At 28.5% G+C, this 15,487-nt stretch overlaps 1 protein-coding gene across 1 annotated transcript; it reads right to left on the reverse strand.

The window, feature by feature from the left end:
* Window positions 1–9,250: 9,250 nt before the first annotated feature.
* Window positions 9,251–10,189, reverse strand: LOC108557342 (glutamate-gated chloride channel-like; the record flags this gene model as incomplete). The annotated part of the gene is given in 3 exon segments (XM_017913827.1): window positions 9,251–9,490; window positions 9,551–9,780; window positions 10,037–10,189. Coding segments are annotated over 3 exon segments (533 nt in total), but the record flags the coding sequence as incomplete, so codon positions are not given.
* Between the last annotated feature and the right edge of the window lie 5,298 nt (window positions 10,190–15,487).

A 15,487-nucleotide genomic window follows, 5' to 3' on the forward strand; every position in this document is an offset into this window, starting at 1 on the left:
TGTTCACAAAGGTAGGTTGTTGCAAATGGCAGCAATTTTTTTACCGCCTCCTCATGTGCAATTTTGAAAGCCTTTGCAGCCTTTGACAACCAAAAAGACGACAGATTTGCTTTGGTCTCAAATTGAATACAGTATTGGATGGAAGTTCAAGAATTGCCTCTGCCAAACCTGGAGGTTCTTCTGCTATGTTAGTAATTTCACATTTAAAAGGATCTTGTACATCAAGATCTGAAAAGTAGTCAGAAAACCGCTCTCTGAGTTTGGTAAGATGAAATTTTTACCCCATTTTGGGTAATTTACCCCGGTTCTCCGATCGCTGCTCTATAGAAATGATGTAAATATATCTAATTGTGGATTTTGAAATAAGTGGATTTGCGAGTAAATCAATTAAAGAGTAGGCAGAGATTGATTTAGCGTGTGTTGATGATGGATAGTGTATCGGACGTATGTTAAACGGTGTGAGTTTCGACGCGTCAGGAATCCGCCCCACAGGTGTAAGACAAATTGATTAATTAAGGTGCCAAGGTGTTTCTTGTAGTTGTTGTTCTGTTGTTGTTGTTGTTGTTGGACGTCGTTGTTCGGTGTTGATCGGTGTGCAGCGAAACAAAGGAGGATTAGTTGGAAAATAAGTTGGGGACGGCGATTATTCATGTGGGCGAAGGATTGCGAGAGAGCAGACGTGAGAGGAACGAGCAACTAACTAATAAAAGTTTAAATTAGTATGTTTCGAAGTTCTCCTTGTGTGTGTGTGTTTTAATTAATCCCTCTCTCTCTCGCCCTTTTCGCAAGGATAACATATACTCCCTATGTTACATTTTATACATGTATGTATGTATGGTTAAAGGATGGACGATGCATTATTAAGGTAAACTCGTATGGAATGTCAACAGGGTCGTGCGGTTTTCGGAGGATCATTCCCTGTTTCAGTATATTCTGTTGCTTCTCCTGTTTGGCAATCCGGCGACGTTTTGTGCTGCGATGTGTATGAACAACAGCTGCCACCGCTGCCGCCCCTCCGGCAACTGCAGCTAAAGCTAAATCATCAAGTCGGGCTTAAAGTGGCCGCCGATCGGTAATCTGTGATGGGGCTGTTTAAGTCCGATAGCAGGACACACGCGTCTACTACAACCGACCCCGTCCGTCCGTCCGTCCGTCCAACCCGGAAATGCGATGCTCTTCCTTCCGGCACGTACGTCGATCCACTGTGGAACTGTATTAACTACACACACATTCACCTCCGCAGCATATCCAAGCCAAACACACGTCCCAATTACAACATACAAACTGGACCCCTCTGGGCTTTGTTTTACCTCTTCCCCGCATTTCCCAAATTATAAAGCATTCACCCTCTCAACCCTCATCCACTGTTATAAACCATGCATTTTACGAACCAACGTTCGAGCTACACCTCAAAGCACACTAATCCGATTACCATGGGGCCTTCAGCCACTTTTTGCCACGCACAAAGCAATACCGAACACCGGAACTCCATAGTTTATCCCTCTTAAATTTCAATACATTTGGAATAAACATTTATCAAACTACAAACAGATTTTTGCTTCCAGTTAATTACGCATACGAACGTGTGATTCTTTGTTGTTTTCACTATACTTACATGAAATTACATACAAACATTTGTCAGTTTGATCAATTTTACAAAGCTATGGATTATAATGTTAATAATTATACATACAAACATGTGATTTTTTGTTGTCTTCAAACTTTTATCAGTTTGACAAATTTTACAAATCTTTTAGTTATATTAAAAAAACATGAGAATATTTGTTGATTTCATTATACTTACATGATATTACATACCAATTTTTATCAATTTGACCAATTTCACAAATCTAATGTTAATGTTAATAATTATACTAAAAACAAGTGAATCCTTGCTGTTTTCACTATATTTACATAATATTACATAGGAACTTTTGTCAATTTCACAAATCTAATGTTAATGTTAATAATAGTAATAAACATGTGAATATTTACTTTTTTCACTATATTTACATGATATTACATAAGAACTTTTATCAGTTTAAACAATTTAACAAATCTATCTTAGTGTGATGTAATTTTTTGTTATTTTCATTATATTTACATGACATTACATACCAATTTCCATCAGTTTGACCAATTTCACAAATTTAATATTAATGTTAATAATTATACTAACAAACATGAAAATCTTTGCTTTTTTCACTATATTTACATGATATTACATAGGAACTTTTGTCAGTTTGACCAATTTAACAAATCTATCTTAGTGTGATGTAATTTTCTGTTGTTTTCATTATACTTACATGACATTACATACCAATTTCTGTCAATTTAACCAATTTCACAAATCTAATGTTAATGTTAATAATTATACCAACAAACATAATAATCTTTGCTTTTTTCAATATATTTACATGATATTACATAAGAACTTTTATCAGTTTAAACAATTTAACAAATCTATCTTAGTGTGATGTAATTTTTTGTTGCTTTCATTATACTTACATGACATTACATACCAATTTCTGTCAGTTTGACCAATTTTACAAATCTAATGTTAATATTAATAATTATAGTAACAAACATGAAAAAATTTGCTGTTTTCACTATATTTACATGATATTACATAGTAACTTTTATCAGTTTGACCAATTTAACAAATCTATCGTAGTGTAATGTAATTTTTTGTTGTTTACAATATCATTACATTACATTAAATACCAATTTGACCAATTTCACAAATCTAATGTTAATGTTAATAATTATACTAACAAACATGATAATCTTTGCTTTTTTCACTATATTTACATGATATTACATAAGGACTTTTATCAGTTTGACGAATTTAACAAATCTATCTTAGTGTGATGTAATTTTCTGTTGTTTTCATTATACTTACATGACATTACATACCAATTTCCATCAGTTTGACCAATTTCTCAAATTTAATGTTTTTGTTGATAATTATACTAAAAAACATAAGAACTTTTATCAGTTTGATCAATTTAACAAATCTATAATAGTTTGATGTAATTTTCTGTTGTTTTCATTATACTTACATGACATTATATACCAATTTCTGTCAGTTTGACCAATTTCACAAATCTATTGAATATTATGTTTCAACCAATCACAAAATGTGATAGGAATATGGTGAATTTGAACTTATGAATAAAACGAAATTATCCAATAGAAATGCTTAAATTGGATCTATTTAAACAAATGAACATCAGTATCATTGATTACTATAATTATACGTAGGAATGCTAGATTTGTAGTCATAAAAGTATTTTATTTATTTCCATTATTTATATATTAAGAAAATCCTTAGATTTACTTCGATAGTTCTAATTAGCTTATGTAAAAGTTAGTAAATTGATCTTAATTACTTGTGTATATTGTAAATGATGCTTTTATATAGTTTCTATTAGGTGTCAACGACTATTTCAATGCTATAGTCAAAGTTGTGTTGTGGATCATCCCGTATTCAGAATGCAGATGAAGTTTCCTTGTCTCGTCGGTTTTTATACCCATCGTCTTGGCGGTTTTGCATGTCGGAAAGTTTGCCAGCGAATAAACTTTATCCACGACCCGACTTGCGAGAGGGTTGAATGTAAAAATAGTATGTGTGAGTAAGAGACAAAAAGAGAGAGTGAGCGGTAGAAGCTAATTGGTGGATGCAAAGACAGTGAGAGAGAAAAGGGTCGGAGCATGTTTTAATTATTTACTCGTAATTTAATTGAGCCTCGCGAATCAACATAAAGTGGAATTGAATAAATTCGAATTGTCTTCGCGGTGGTTAAAATTCAAGGGTGGTTTGTTTCGCCTCCGTCTCTCGGAGACGGCTAATTTCTGCGCGCAAAATTAGATTCGTTTCATTGTCGTGCAAGAGCCGGAATGCGTCGAGCATCCGCAATTATTATGGACAAAAGGGCAAAAAGGATCAATTCCGAATGTTTCGCGCGTTTCATTTCATTTTGTTTTGTTGTTTTATGTTTTCTTACGTGTTTTTCTTTTTTTTTACTTTCAGACGAAGAATGGTTGAAATAAATTCCATGTCTCATTTGAAAGTGAAATGTGCGAAAAACATCGGAGGAAAAACGGGGAGTTTCGTAATGTAAGCGTGTGTGTGTGAGGGAAAGCCCTATTCTATTTGTATTTCAATCAGGCTTTACGTTTCCAGGGGATCGGGCTAAGTGTAAATGAAATTCAGAACAAGGAACTACAGCATATCCAAACAAGATTTGATTACAAGTGCCCCTCGAGAATGACACGTGATGAGTCTCTGGCTCCGGGCGTATAACTACATGTATGATGAGCTGCGAAACCTACGTCTTTCCCTCTCACCAACTCAAGCTACACACAACCCACTCTTTCTCACCCTTTCTCTCTACTCTTATGAGAAGGAAATCGCCGTTCGCGCAACCCTTGCTCTCACCGAATTTATTATCCAATTGCTCCGCGTAATGCCGTTTCCCCCTTATCATCGAGCCACTTCTCTTTATTACCTCTATATAAGCTTCCATAATTCCCCCGCACATTTCTTACGTATTTCCGACGAGATCAGAATTATTGCAAGTTGTAATCTCTTACTAACTCACATCATAATCATACAGAAACAAACATAACAATATTTAGCTGTATAATATCATAAAAAATTGATAGAAACTAATTAATTACCAAAAATAATTATAATTTCTTAATTCAGAACTTAAAAATTACATAAAATTCATTTTATTATGTTGAGACACTTCCGCAGAACTGTAAAGAATATGGCGGTTATATCCGCCGCTCGTCCGCAAAGTTTTAAATTGATTCTGCATCTAACAAACCATGGTTTGATATTTCGTATATCTTACAAGAGTGTAGTTTCAGTAAAATACCTTTAGGACTTTAGGTGATTTTGTCAATAGGGCTCATATTTTATGATTATTGTCACCAATTTTTAATTAACAATAATTGTTTATAAAAAAATCCAATTTAAACTATTATGTAAAGATAAAATATAATATATAATCAAATTAACAAGCATTATTTATTCCTTTTGATTATTGCGAACGAATGAAACAAACATAACAATATTTACACTTCTGCTGCACAATATCATAATAAATTTATAGAAAATAGTTAATTACCAAAAATAATCATAATTTCTTAATTCAGAACTTAAAAATTACATAAAATTATTTTTTTTATATTGAGACACTTCCGCAGCAACTGTAAAGAATAGGGCGGTTATATCCGCCGCTCGTCCGCAAAGTTTTAAATTGATTCTGGATCTAACAAACGATGGTTTGATAGCTCGTATATCTTACAAGACTGTAGTTTCAGTAAAATACCTTTAGGACTTTAGGTGATTTCGTCAATAAGGCTCAAACTTTATGATTATTGTCACCAATTTTTAATTAACAATAATTGTCTATAAAAAAAATCCAATTTAAACTATTATCTAAAGATCAAATATAATATATAATCAAATTAACATGCATTATTTCTTCCTTTTGATTATTGCGAACGAATTAAACAAACATAACAATATTTACACTTCAGCTGCATAATATCATAATAAATTGATTTAAATCAGTAGAAAATAGTTAATTACCAAAAATAATCATAATTTCTTAATTCAGAACTTAAAAATTACATAAAATTCATTTGCTTATGTTGAGACACTTCCGTAAAACTGTAACGAATAGGGCGACTATATCCGCCGCTCGTCCGCAAAGTTTTAAATTTATTCTGGATCTAACAAACCATGGTTTGATAGCTCGTATATCTTACAAGAGTGTAGTTTCAGTAAAATACCTTTAGGACTTTAGGTGATTTCGTCAATAAGGCTCAAACTTTATGATTATTGTCACCAATTTTTAATTAACAATAATTGTCTATAAAAAAAATCCAATTTAAACTATTATGTAAAGATCAAATATAATATATAATCAAATTAACATGCATTATTTCTTCCTTTTGATTATTGCGAACGAATGAATTTGTACTAACTGAGAACTAATATATTTTAATTAAATTTATTTACATAAATTTCAATCCATAAAAGTCATACGAATGAATTTGTACTAACTGAGAACTAATATATTTTAATTAAATTTATTTACATAAATTTCAATCCATAAAATTCATATGTTATGTTGAGACACTTCAGCAGCAACTGTAACGAATGGGGCGGTTATATCCGCCGCCCGTCCGCAAAGTTTTAAATTGATTTTAGATCTAACAAACCATGGTTTGATAGCTCGTATATGCTACAAGAGTGAGGTTTCAGTCAAATACCTTTAGGACTTTACAATATAAATAATTTAAAAGGTGATTTCGTTAAAGGATCAAATCAAAAACTTTCAAAAATCAAATTCAAACTATTATGTAAAGATCAAATATAATATATAATCAAATTAACATGCATTATTTCTTCCTTTTGATTATTGCGAACGAATGAATTCGTACTAACAGGGAACCAGTATATTCTAATTAAATTTAATTACTAGCCAGAGAGAGCAGTGCACTTCGCTGAATGCAATTTGTTTGGTTTCTGTTTAATATTCATCAATAATGAATCGCCGTGTAATTGCAGTTAATCAATATTTAATGATCCGACCTTTAGATGCACATTGATATTACTACAATTGTATGTATGGGTCAGTCATACCAATCATTTACAAAGCGCAGCAACTAATTAACTTTTTTCTACAATTCGTCCACCCAATGTTAACATATTTATATTTCTATTACAATTACAGTTTTGTCCACTCATACAAATCATTTATTTTTTTCTTAATTTGATGAATCTTCAAACATAATATGAAAAGTTTTCAGTGATTTTAATTTTAAATTAAAGTAATATATTAATTAGTTAATAAACTTGTAAGTTTTAGTGAAAATTGTATGAAAAGATTGCACCAAAAAGACTATAATTAAAAAACATCTCATTCAATTAATTATAACTGAAATAAAAGACAGATTATCCAATTAATTAGTTAAAGATTTCATGAATTTTTTTGTAATTTATGAAAGTTTTGATTATATTGAAATAAATTTGATTATTTAGAATATTCACAACAAAATAAGTTTAGAAACATTGAAAACTATAAAATTAAATAGAATTCTATTAAAGTGAATTTAAATAACGAAAATTTCTGTAGTTAATTCGTTAATAAATTAAAAATCTAAAAAAAAAATTACAGTTTTCTTCGAAATTTAATTGAATGCAAATGAGAAATTTTAATAAAAAAATGCATTTTTCTTCAATGTTTCAAACTGATAATTAGTAACTAAAAAACATCTCATACAATTAATTGTAACTAAAATAAAAGGCAGATTATCAAGTTATCAATTATCAATTATGTTTATAAATAAATATTGAAAAAAATTTTAACTTAGAGAGATTTCATGAAATTTTGTGTAATTTATGAAAGTTTTGATTATTTTGAAATAAATTTGAATATTTAGAATATTCACAAGAAAATAAGTTTAGAAACATTGAAAACTATAAAATTAAATAGAATTCTATTAATGTGAATTTAAATAAAGAAAATTTTATAGTTAATTCGTTAATAAATTTAAAATCTTAAAAAAAAAATTTAATTGAATGCAAATGAGAAATTTTAAGAAAAACAATTCATTTTTCTTAAATATTTCAAACTGATAATTAGTAACTTGTAGAAATTATCGTTGTTTTTCTTTTTTCAATTATGTTTATTTTCTTAATTTTCTGAAAAACTAAAAGAAAATGTATTTTCTGCTTTGAATAAATGTAGCTGGTTGTATGAATGGAAATAAAAGATGTATTGGGTGAGTGTTTATTTAGAGCAGATGTAGAAATGGATTGTATTAATGTAAATGGGAGCAATGAAGAATACGTAATATCGGGCAATTTCCATTTTAAATAAATCTACGTGTACGCACGCTATTCCTTTTCATACAGGGCGCGCGCGATCCTGGCATTTCAATTTGGAGTAAATAACATAAAGCGGAAAATGCAATTGGGAAGGTATTATATACGTAGCGAAGCGAAATCCTTTCGTGTCACGGTTTTTACATGAGCAACAAAAACAACAAGAAAAAATATCGAGGAAAGAGAGAAAACCGAGTAAATTACGGCGCGGTAAAAGGAGTTGGAAAAAAAAGGGGTAGAAACGAATTCAAGAGCACAAGTGTGTAAAAAGCTATTTATTATGTATATGCAATTAACGTTTGTGAATAACGCAAATTGTATTGAGAAATAAGCTGTGGTGATATTGAAAATCAATATGTGTAGCTCAAACAAACGCTCCAAAATATGATCTGAAAGGTTACGTAAAGAAGTGGGTAGAGTATTTTGAAGACGGCGTGTATAATATCATAATAAATTAATAGAAAATAATGAATTACCAAAAATAATTATAATTTTTTTAATTCAGAACTTAAAAATTACATAAAATTCATTTGTTTATGTTGAGACACTTCCGCAGAACTGTAACGAATAGGGCGACTATATCCGCCGCTCGTCCGCAAAATTTTAAATTTATTCTGGATCTAACAAACCATGGTTTGATAGCTCGTATATCTTACAAGAGTGTAGTTTCAGTAAAATACCTTTAAGACTTTAGGTGATTTCGTCAATAAGGCTCAAACTTTATGATTATTGTCACCAACTTTTAATTAACAATAATTGTCTACAAAAAAAAATCCAATTTAAACTAGTATGTAAAGATCAAATATAATATATAATCAAATTAACAAGCATTATTTCTTCCTTTTGATTATTGCGAACGAATGAAACAAACATAACAATATTTACACTTCAGCTTCATAATATCATAATAAATTGATTTAAATCAGTAGAAAATAGTTAATTACCAAAAATAATCATAATTTTTTAATTCAGAATTTAAAAATTACATAAAATTCATTTGTTTATGTTGAGACACTTCCGCAGAACTATAACGAATAGGGCGACTATATCCGCCGCTCGTCCGCAAAGTTTTAAATTTATTCTGGATCTAACAAACCATGGTTTGATAGCTCGTACATCCTATAAGAGTGTAGTTTCAGTAAAATACCTTTAGGACTTTACAATAGAAATCATTTAAAAGATGATTTCGTTAAAGGATCAAATCAAAAACTTTCTAAAAACCAATTCAAACTATTATGCAAAGATCAAATATAATATATAATCAAATTAACATGTAATATTTCTTCCTTTTGATTATAGGAGTTGGAAAAAAAGGGGTAGAAACGAATTCAAGAGCACAAGTGTGTAAAAAGCTATTTATTATGTATATGCAATTAACGTTTGTGAATAACGCAAATTGTATTGAGAAATAAGCTGCGGTGATATTGAAAATCAATATGTGTAGCTCAAACAAACGCTCCAAAATATGATCTGAAAGGTTACGTAAAGAAGTGGGTAGAGTATTTTGAAGACGGCGTCCACTTTATTAGTGGAGTTGTCGATCATCCATTTCTTGGCCTGTTTTAATTTCGATCGAAGATCCTGAAAAAAAAGTCCAGTGTAAAATTGTTTGATTTGAGTCGAAACTGTGTGTGTGTATACCTTGGACACTGCAGCATCCTCTTCGTCATTAATAATATTTGTTTTTGTCCCCTCCGATTCGCGTCTCCTGTTCTCAAGGAAGTGTACAAATATTGTTTCAATCACTGCCGCAAATATGAAAGTCATCGAGATTTCTGCGAAAACGTCGATTGCTGTGATGTAGGAGACCGCCGGTGTATCCTCGTTGATGCTGTCGATCGATGATCTGGCGGCGAACAAAGACAAGAAACCTGGAAAAGGTTCACTTTAATCGAGTCTTCGGAGGATGTTTTGTTTTCTTTTTTTTTGTTTTTTTGTTTTATGGTGGATGGAATGGGATAAGTGATTCGATGATTTTATCGAGAACCGATGGATTCCATTAAGACTCTCTTTGCTGCTGCTGCTCCTCGTCGACTCAGAAATCATAAATTCTACTTTAGGCCGAGGTCGGGTAATAAGAGGCTCCGAGATAAATCAGATGAATACACGCAAACCCTTTTTACTTACCAAGGAGGAGGCGAGCGCAGAACTGCTTCACGTCTATCCAGAAGACGCCGTACGCGACGACCGCGAACATTGTGATAGGTACGAACATCCGGATCAAATTCTGATTCAGATCCCTCGAGAAAACCATTTCCAGCTGAAGATATTCGTAAATCCCTAAACAAATACACAACAATTTTCATTCTTGCACAAATTCTAAATTACTATTATAAAAGAAATAAACTAGTTTCAAATACGAATGATTTATTTAATAGAAGGAATCTTTAATGCATTGGATAAAATGAAAACCTAACCTAATTTAACCTAACCTCACTATTCATTTTGAAGAGTAGTATAATTAATTCCAAAGAGAGAATAAATATTGAATTTAACAAAATATTTGATGTAGTTCAAATTATATTAGCAATTATCTTAATAAATATTCAATATAAATAATAGTTCAAATTAAAATTGTATTGAACTACCGTTACAGAAATAATGTTTAAATACAAATTATTTTTTTACTATAAGCTTAAATCTTTAATCCATTAGATAAAATGAGAGCCAAATTCAATTTAACACAGTCTCGTCACTCATTTTTGAAGAGTAGTTCAAAAGATGATTTGTACCAATGAGAGAATAAATATGGAACTTAACAACATATTTTGTTTAGTTAAAATTACATTTTTTACTATATTAAATGTTCAGTATAAATAGTAGTTCAAATTAAAACTGAATTGAACTACCATTACAAAAATATTGTTTAATTATACATATTATCTTTTTACTATAAGCTAAAATCTTTAATCCATTAGATAAAATGAGAACCTAACTCAATTTAACCCAGCCTCAGCACTAATTTTGAAGAGTAGTTCAAATAATGATTAATACCAAAAAGAGAAAGAATATTGAATTTTACAAAATATTTGATGTAGATCAAATTACATTAGCAATTATCTTAAATATTCAATATAAATAGTAGTTCAAATTAAAATTGTATTGAACTACAATTACAAAACTATTATTAAACACAAATTATTTCTTACTATAAGTTTATTTCTGAAGGAATCTTTAATCCATTTGGATAAAATGAGAACCTAACTCAATTTAACCCAGCCTAATTACTCATTTTGAAGAGTAGTTCAAAAAATGATTAATTCCAAAGAGAGAATAAATATGGAATTTAACAAAATATTTGATGTAGTTAAAATTATATTATCAATTATCTTAATAAATATTCAATATAAATAGTAGTTCAAATTAAAATTATTTTGAACTACAATTACAAAACTATTATTAAACACAAATTATTTCTTACTATAAGTTTATTTCTGAAGGAAACTTTAATCCATTTGGATAAAATGAGAACGTAACTCAATTTAACCCAGCCTCACTACTCATTTTGAAGAGTAGTTCAAAAGAGGATTAATTCTAAAAAGAGAATTAATATTGAATTTAACAAAATATTTGATGTAGTTCAAAATACATTAGCTATTACCTTAAATATTCAGTATAAATAGTAGTTCAAATTAAAATTGTATTAAACTACCATTACAAAAATAATGTTTAAATACAAATTAAATTTTTACTATAAGCTTAAAGCTTTAATTCATTGGATAAAATGAGAGCTTAACTCAATTAAACCTAGCATCACTACTCATTTTGAAGAGTAGTTCAAAAGATGATTTGTACCAATGAGAGAATAAATATGGAATTTAACAAAATATTTGATGTAGATCAAATTAACTGTATTGAACTACCATTACAAAAATAATGTTTAAATGGAAGAAATCTTTAATCCATTTTATAAAATAAGAACCTAACTTAATTTAACCTAGTCTCACTACTCATTTTCAAGATTAGTTAAAAAAAAATTATTAATACCAAAAAGAGAATAAATATTAAAATTAACAAAATATTTGATGTAGTTCAAATTACATTAGCAATTATCTTAAATATTCATTATAAATAGTAGTTCAAAAAATATTTTTTTAAATACAATGGAAAATCTTTAATCCATTGGATAATTTTGAAAAGTAGTTCAAAAGCTAATTAATACCAAAAAGAGAATAAATATGGAATTTAACAATATATTTCGTGTAGTTCAAATTACATTAGCTATTATCTTAAATGTTCAGTACAAATGATAGTCCAAATTTAAATTTAATTGAACTACCGTTACAGAAATATGTAGTTTTATAAAAAAAATTGCGTAGTAACCAAATATTATTATAGTTTATTTTATTTTAACCACTGTACAAATAGATTCATCAAAATATGGAGATGAAAAAGTAGTTCAAATAAAAGTTGCATATGTTGCAACTTTATCATTATATAATGATGTAATTTTACCAAACGCTGTTGTTATTTAGTTTTAATACAAGTTCAAATTAAAGTATAATTGAACTATTATAATACAATATTATATACTTTATTAATTATTTTTAATAAAGTTTCTGAATTCACGAAAGAATCGTGTTTCTAATTCTCTTTTGAAATTTAGTATATAGATACAAATTCATTAATTTTCTGAGTTTAGATACGATTTTTTACACTCTTTTTAAAGAATATGAAGCAATTGTTCATTGTATATTATCATAAAATTCATTCTCAAATGAAAATATTCAAACATCTCATTTTCATATGCTAACTTTACTCTGCACAAAGTTTAATATTTAAAGAACTAGAGGAATAGTTATAATTTTCATCAACAATTTTCAAAATTGGAAACTCTCTCAATGTGTTTTTTTCATATTATTTCCCGAACTTTCACGAGAGATTCAGCCTTGTTTTTGTATTATTATTATTTTTTAATTAACACTCGACTTTTCATAATTGGCGTTGAGAGAGGAAAAGTTCGGGACGCGAGCAATGGAAACGCTTTAGCAAAAGTGAAGTTAATTACGAGTTTTCGTCGTATGTGAATGTCACCGTCACAAATCCCTTTTTTTTTCATTAGTATTTTTTTAATACGAGATTGTATTCGTTGATTGCTCTTAATGAACGAATTCCAGTGAAATTCTCAAATATTTCTATTGATAAATCAATGTTTTTTATAGACTAATTATTTTTAAATTTGTGATCTTCAATCGATTCTCAAATAGAAAAACCTTTAATTTTCCAACTAAAGTTGTAGAGTTTTTCCCACTAAGAGTAATATTTAGATATATCAGACTCTCATAATTCATACAATAACTTTGAAACATTTCCTTCACACTTTGTACATTTACTAAATACATTTTTAAATTGCCTCGAGGTTCACTCGAATATTTTCGAAAATTTTTATTCATCGAATATAGAAAAAAAATTAAACAAATATAAAATTTACGTTGTAAAAAAAAATTTAACAACAGAAAAATATTATTTATATTTTTATTAACATATGTTTTTTCTTTATAATCTTATGTTTCTTTTGTAAAGTAAAGAAATATTTATTAAATTTAATCCATGTAGGCTGTTCGAAACAGACGAACGTTTTGAAGAGTTTGCCAACAAATTTAAATTCTACTTAATATTAATTTGAATCTTAATGAAATTTTGCATATTCTTTGAGATTTTCTTAATATCTCTCTTGGTAATATTACATTCAGCAATTTCGAGTGGAAATATTGTTAATGGAAACAATAAAAGGAATCGTTTTAATCATATAACAAATAGAAATGCTTGTTAGCAAGATAATAGCAAACAAATCGCAAGTGTTGTTCAAATTAATTGGAAATTTCTTAAGTATGGAAAATATTTCGTTACATTTAGTAACAAATAAATACTGAATATATTCTTGTATTCAACCAATTGAAATCATTAAAAACTTTAGACTCTGAAGTTTAGAGCTGGAAAAAATTTGCAAAAAAAAGCAGAGCAAAGAATTCATGTTCATAATTGAACAAAACCAAATTTTCAAAGGCTTTTATGATTGTAACAGTAAATCAAGCAATTCTTGAAAATCTCAATTGCTTGTTAAGTCAACAGGAAAAATTGGCAACAATAAATAGAAAATTACAAAATTCTGTAAATTCTTAAATTATCTCAAAAAAATACCAAAATATTTTGTAAGGATACTTCAGATTGAAGAATTGAAACAAAGCAATTGAATATACTTTTATGTTCAACCAATTTAAATCATTAAAAACTTTAGACTCTGAAGTTAAGAGCTTTCTGGAAAGATTTTGCAAAAAATCAGAGCAAAGAACAAAATTATACGTTTCATAAGTGAAAATGACTAAAATTTTCAAAGGCTTCTACAATTGTAAAAGTAAATCAAGCAATTCTTGAAAATCTCAATTGCCTGTTAAGTCAACAGGAGAAAATGGAAAAAATTTAAAAAAAAAAAATAATATGATATAAATAAATATAAAATTACAAAATTCTGTGAATTGAAAATTGTGTTTTCATAAGAGCAAAATTTTAAAGACTAGAATTTCAGTAAATTGATAAAATGATGGAAATATTACATGTAGACAAGTACAAATTCTTAAAAAATACTTTTGAACTTGTTACAAAATTATTTCAATATCATTTTGTATATTTTATTGCGGCTAAAAGACAATAACAAATCATCAAATTTTTGTTACCTTTTTTTACATAATTTGTCTCTAAATCACCACAAAAGTCGACCAGAATAAGACAAGTTCAATTAGAAAAGAAAATTTCGAAAATCTACCATTATTTTTGTGTTTTCAAAAGAGAAAACTTTGAAAAATCATGGTTTTTTAATATATTATAAGAATATGTAACTATTCCCACACTGAAACATAGAAACACTAATTTCTACATTGTATTGCGACTAAAAGACAATAACAAATCATCAAATTTTTGTTACCTTTTATATACACAATTTGTCTCTAAATCACCACAAAAGTGGACCAGAATAAGACAAGTTCAATTAGAAAAGAAAATTTCGAAAATCTCCCAGTATTTTTGTGTTTACAAAAGAGCGAACTTTGAAAAAATCAGTAAATTGTAAGAATCTATAACTATTCTTACATTGAAACAAAGAAAAAATTGTTTCTAATTTTAATAAATCTGCACAAACACTACAAAAATCCACCACAATCAGACAATTCTAATCGTTTGAACAAAAATCTTTGTATATTTTTGCATCTTGTTCTTAAAACAAAACATGAAAACTCAAATAAACCCCACCAAAAATAGCATGAAAAATTTGGCAATATTATTGTAAAATCATCCAATACTATTGCAATTAAATTAAACCGAAGCACATAAATAACACGTAAAAACTATAAATATAATTGTTTCAATTGAATTTTAATAAACTTTGTAAGACGCAAAGATCTGCAAATTTTCTTACGCACAAACAGAGAATCATCAAAAAAGTTTCAATATAAAAATGGACATTAAAATAATATCAACTATTATTTTTCAGTTTTAATAAGAGCAAAATTTTAAAGAATAGACTTTTTCAGTGAATTGAAAAAAGTACAGATTCTTAAAACGAAAACTTTTCAACTTGTTACA

The sequence above is a fragment of the Nicrophorus vespilloides genome, unplaced genomic scaffold (genome assembly GCF_001412225.1).
Source record: "Nicrophorus vespilloides isolate i.1.1-1 unplaced genomic scaffold, Nicve_v1.0, whole genome shotgun sequence".
NCBI classification, from domain to species: domain Eukaryota; kingdom Metazoa; phylum Arthropoda; class Insecta; order Coleoptera; family Silphidae; genus Nicrophorus; species Nicrophorus vespilloides.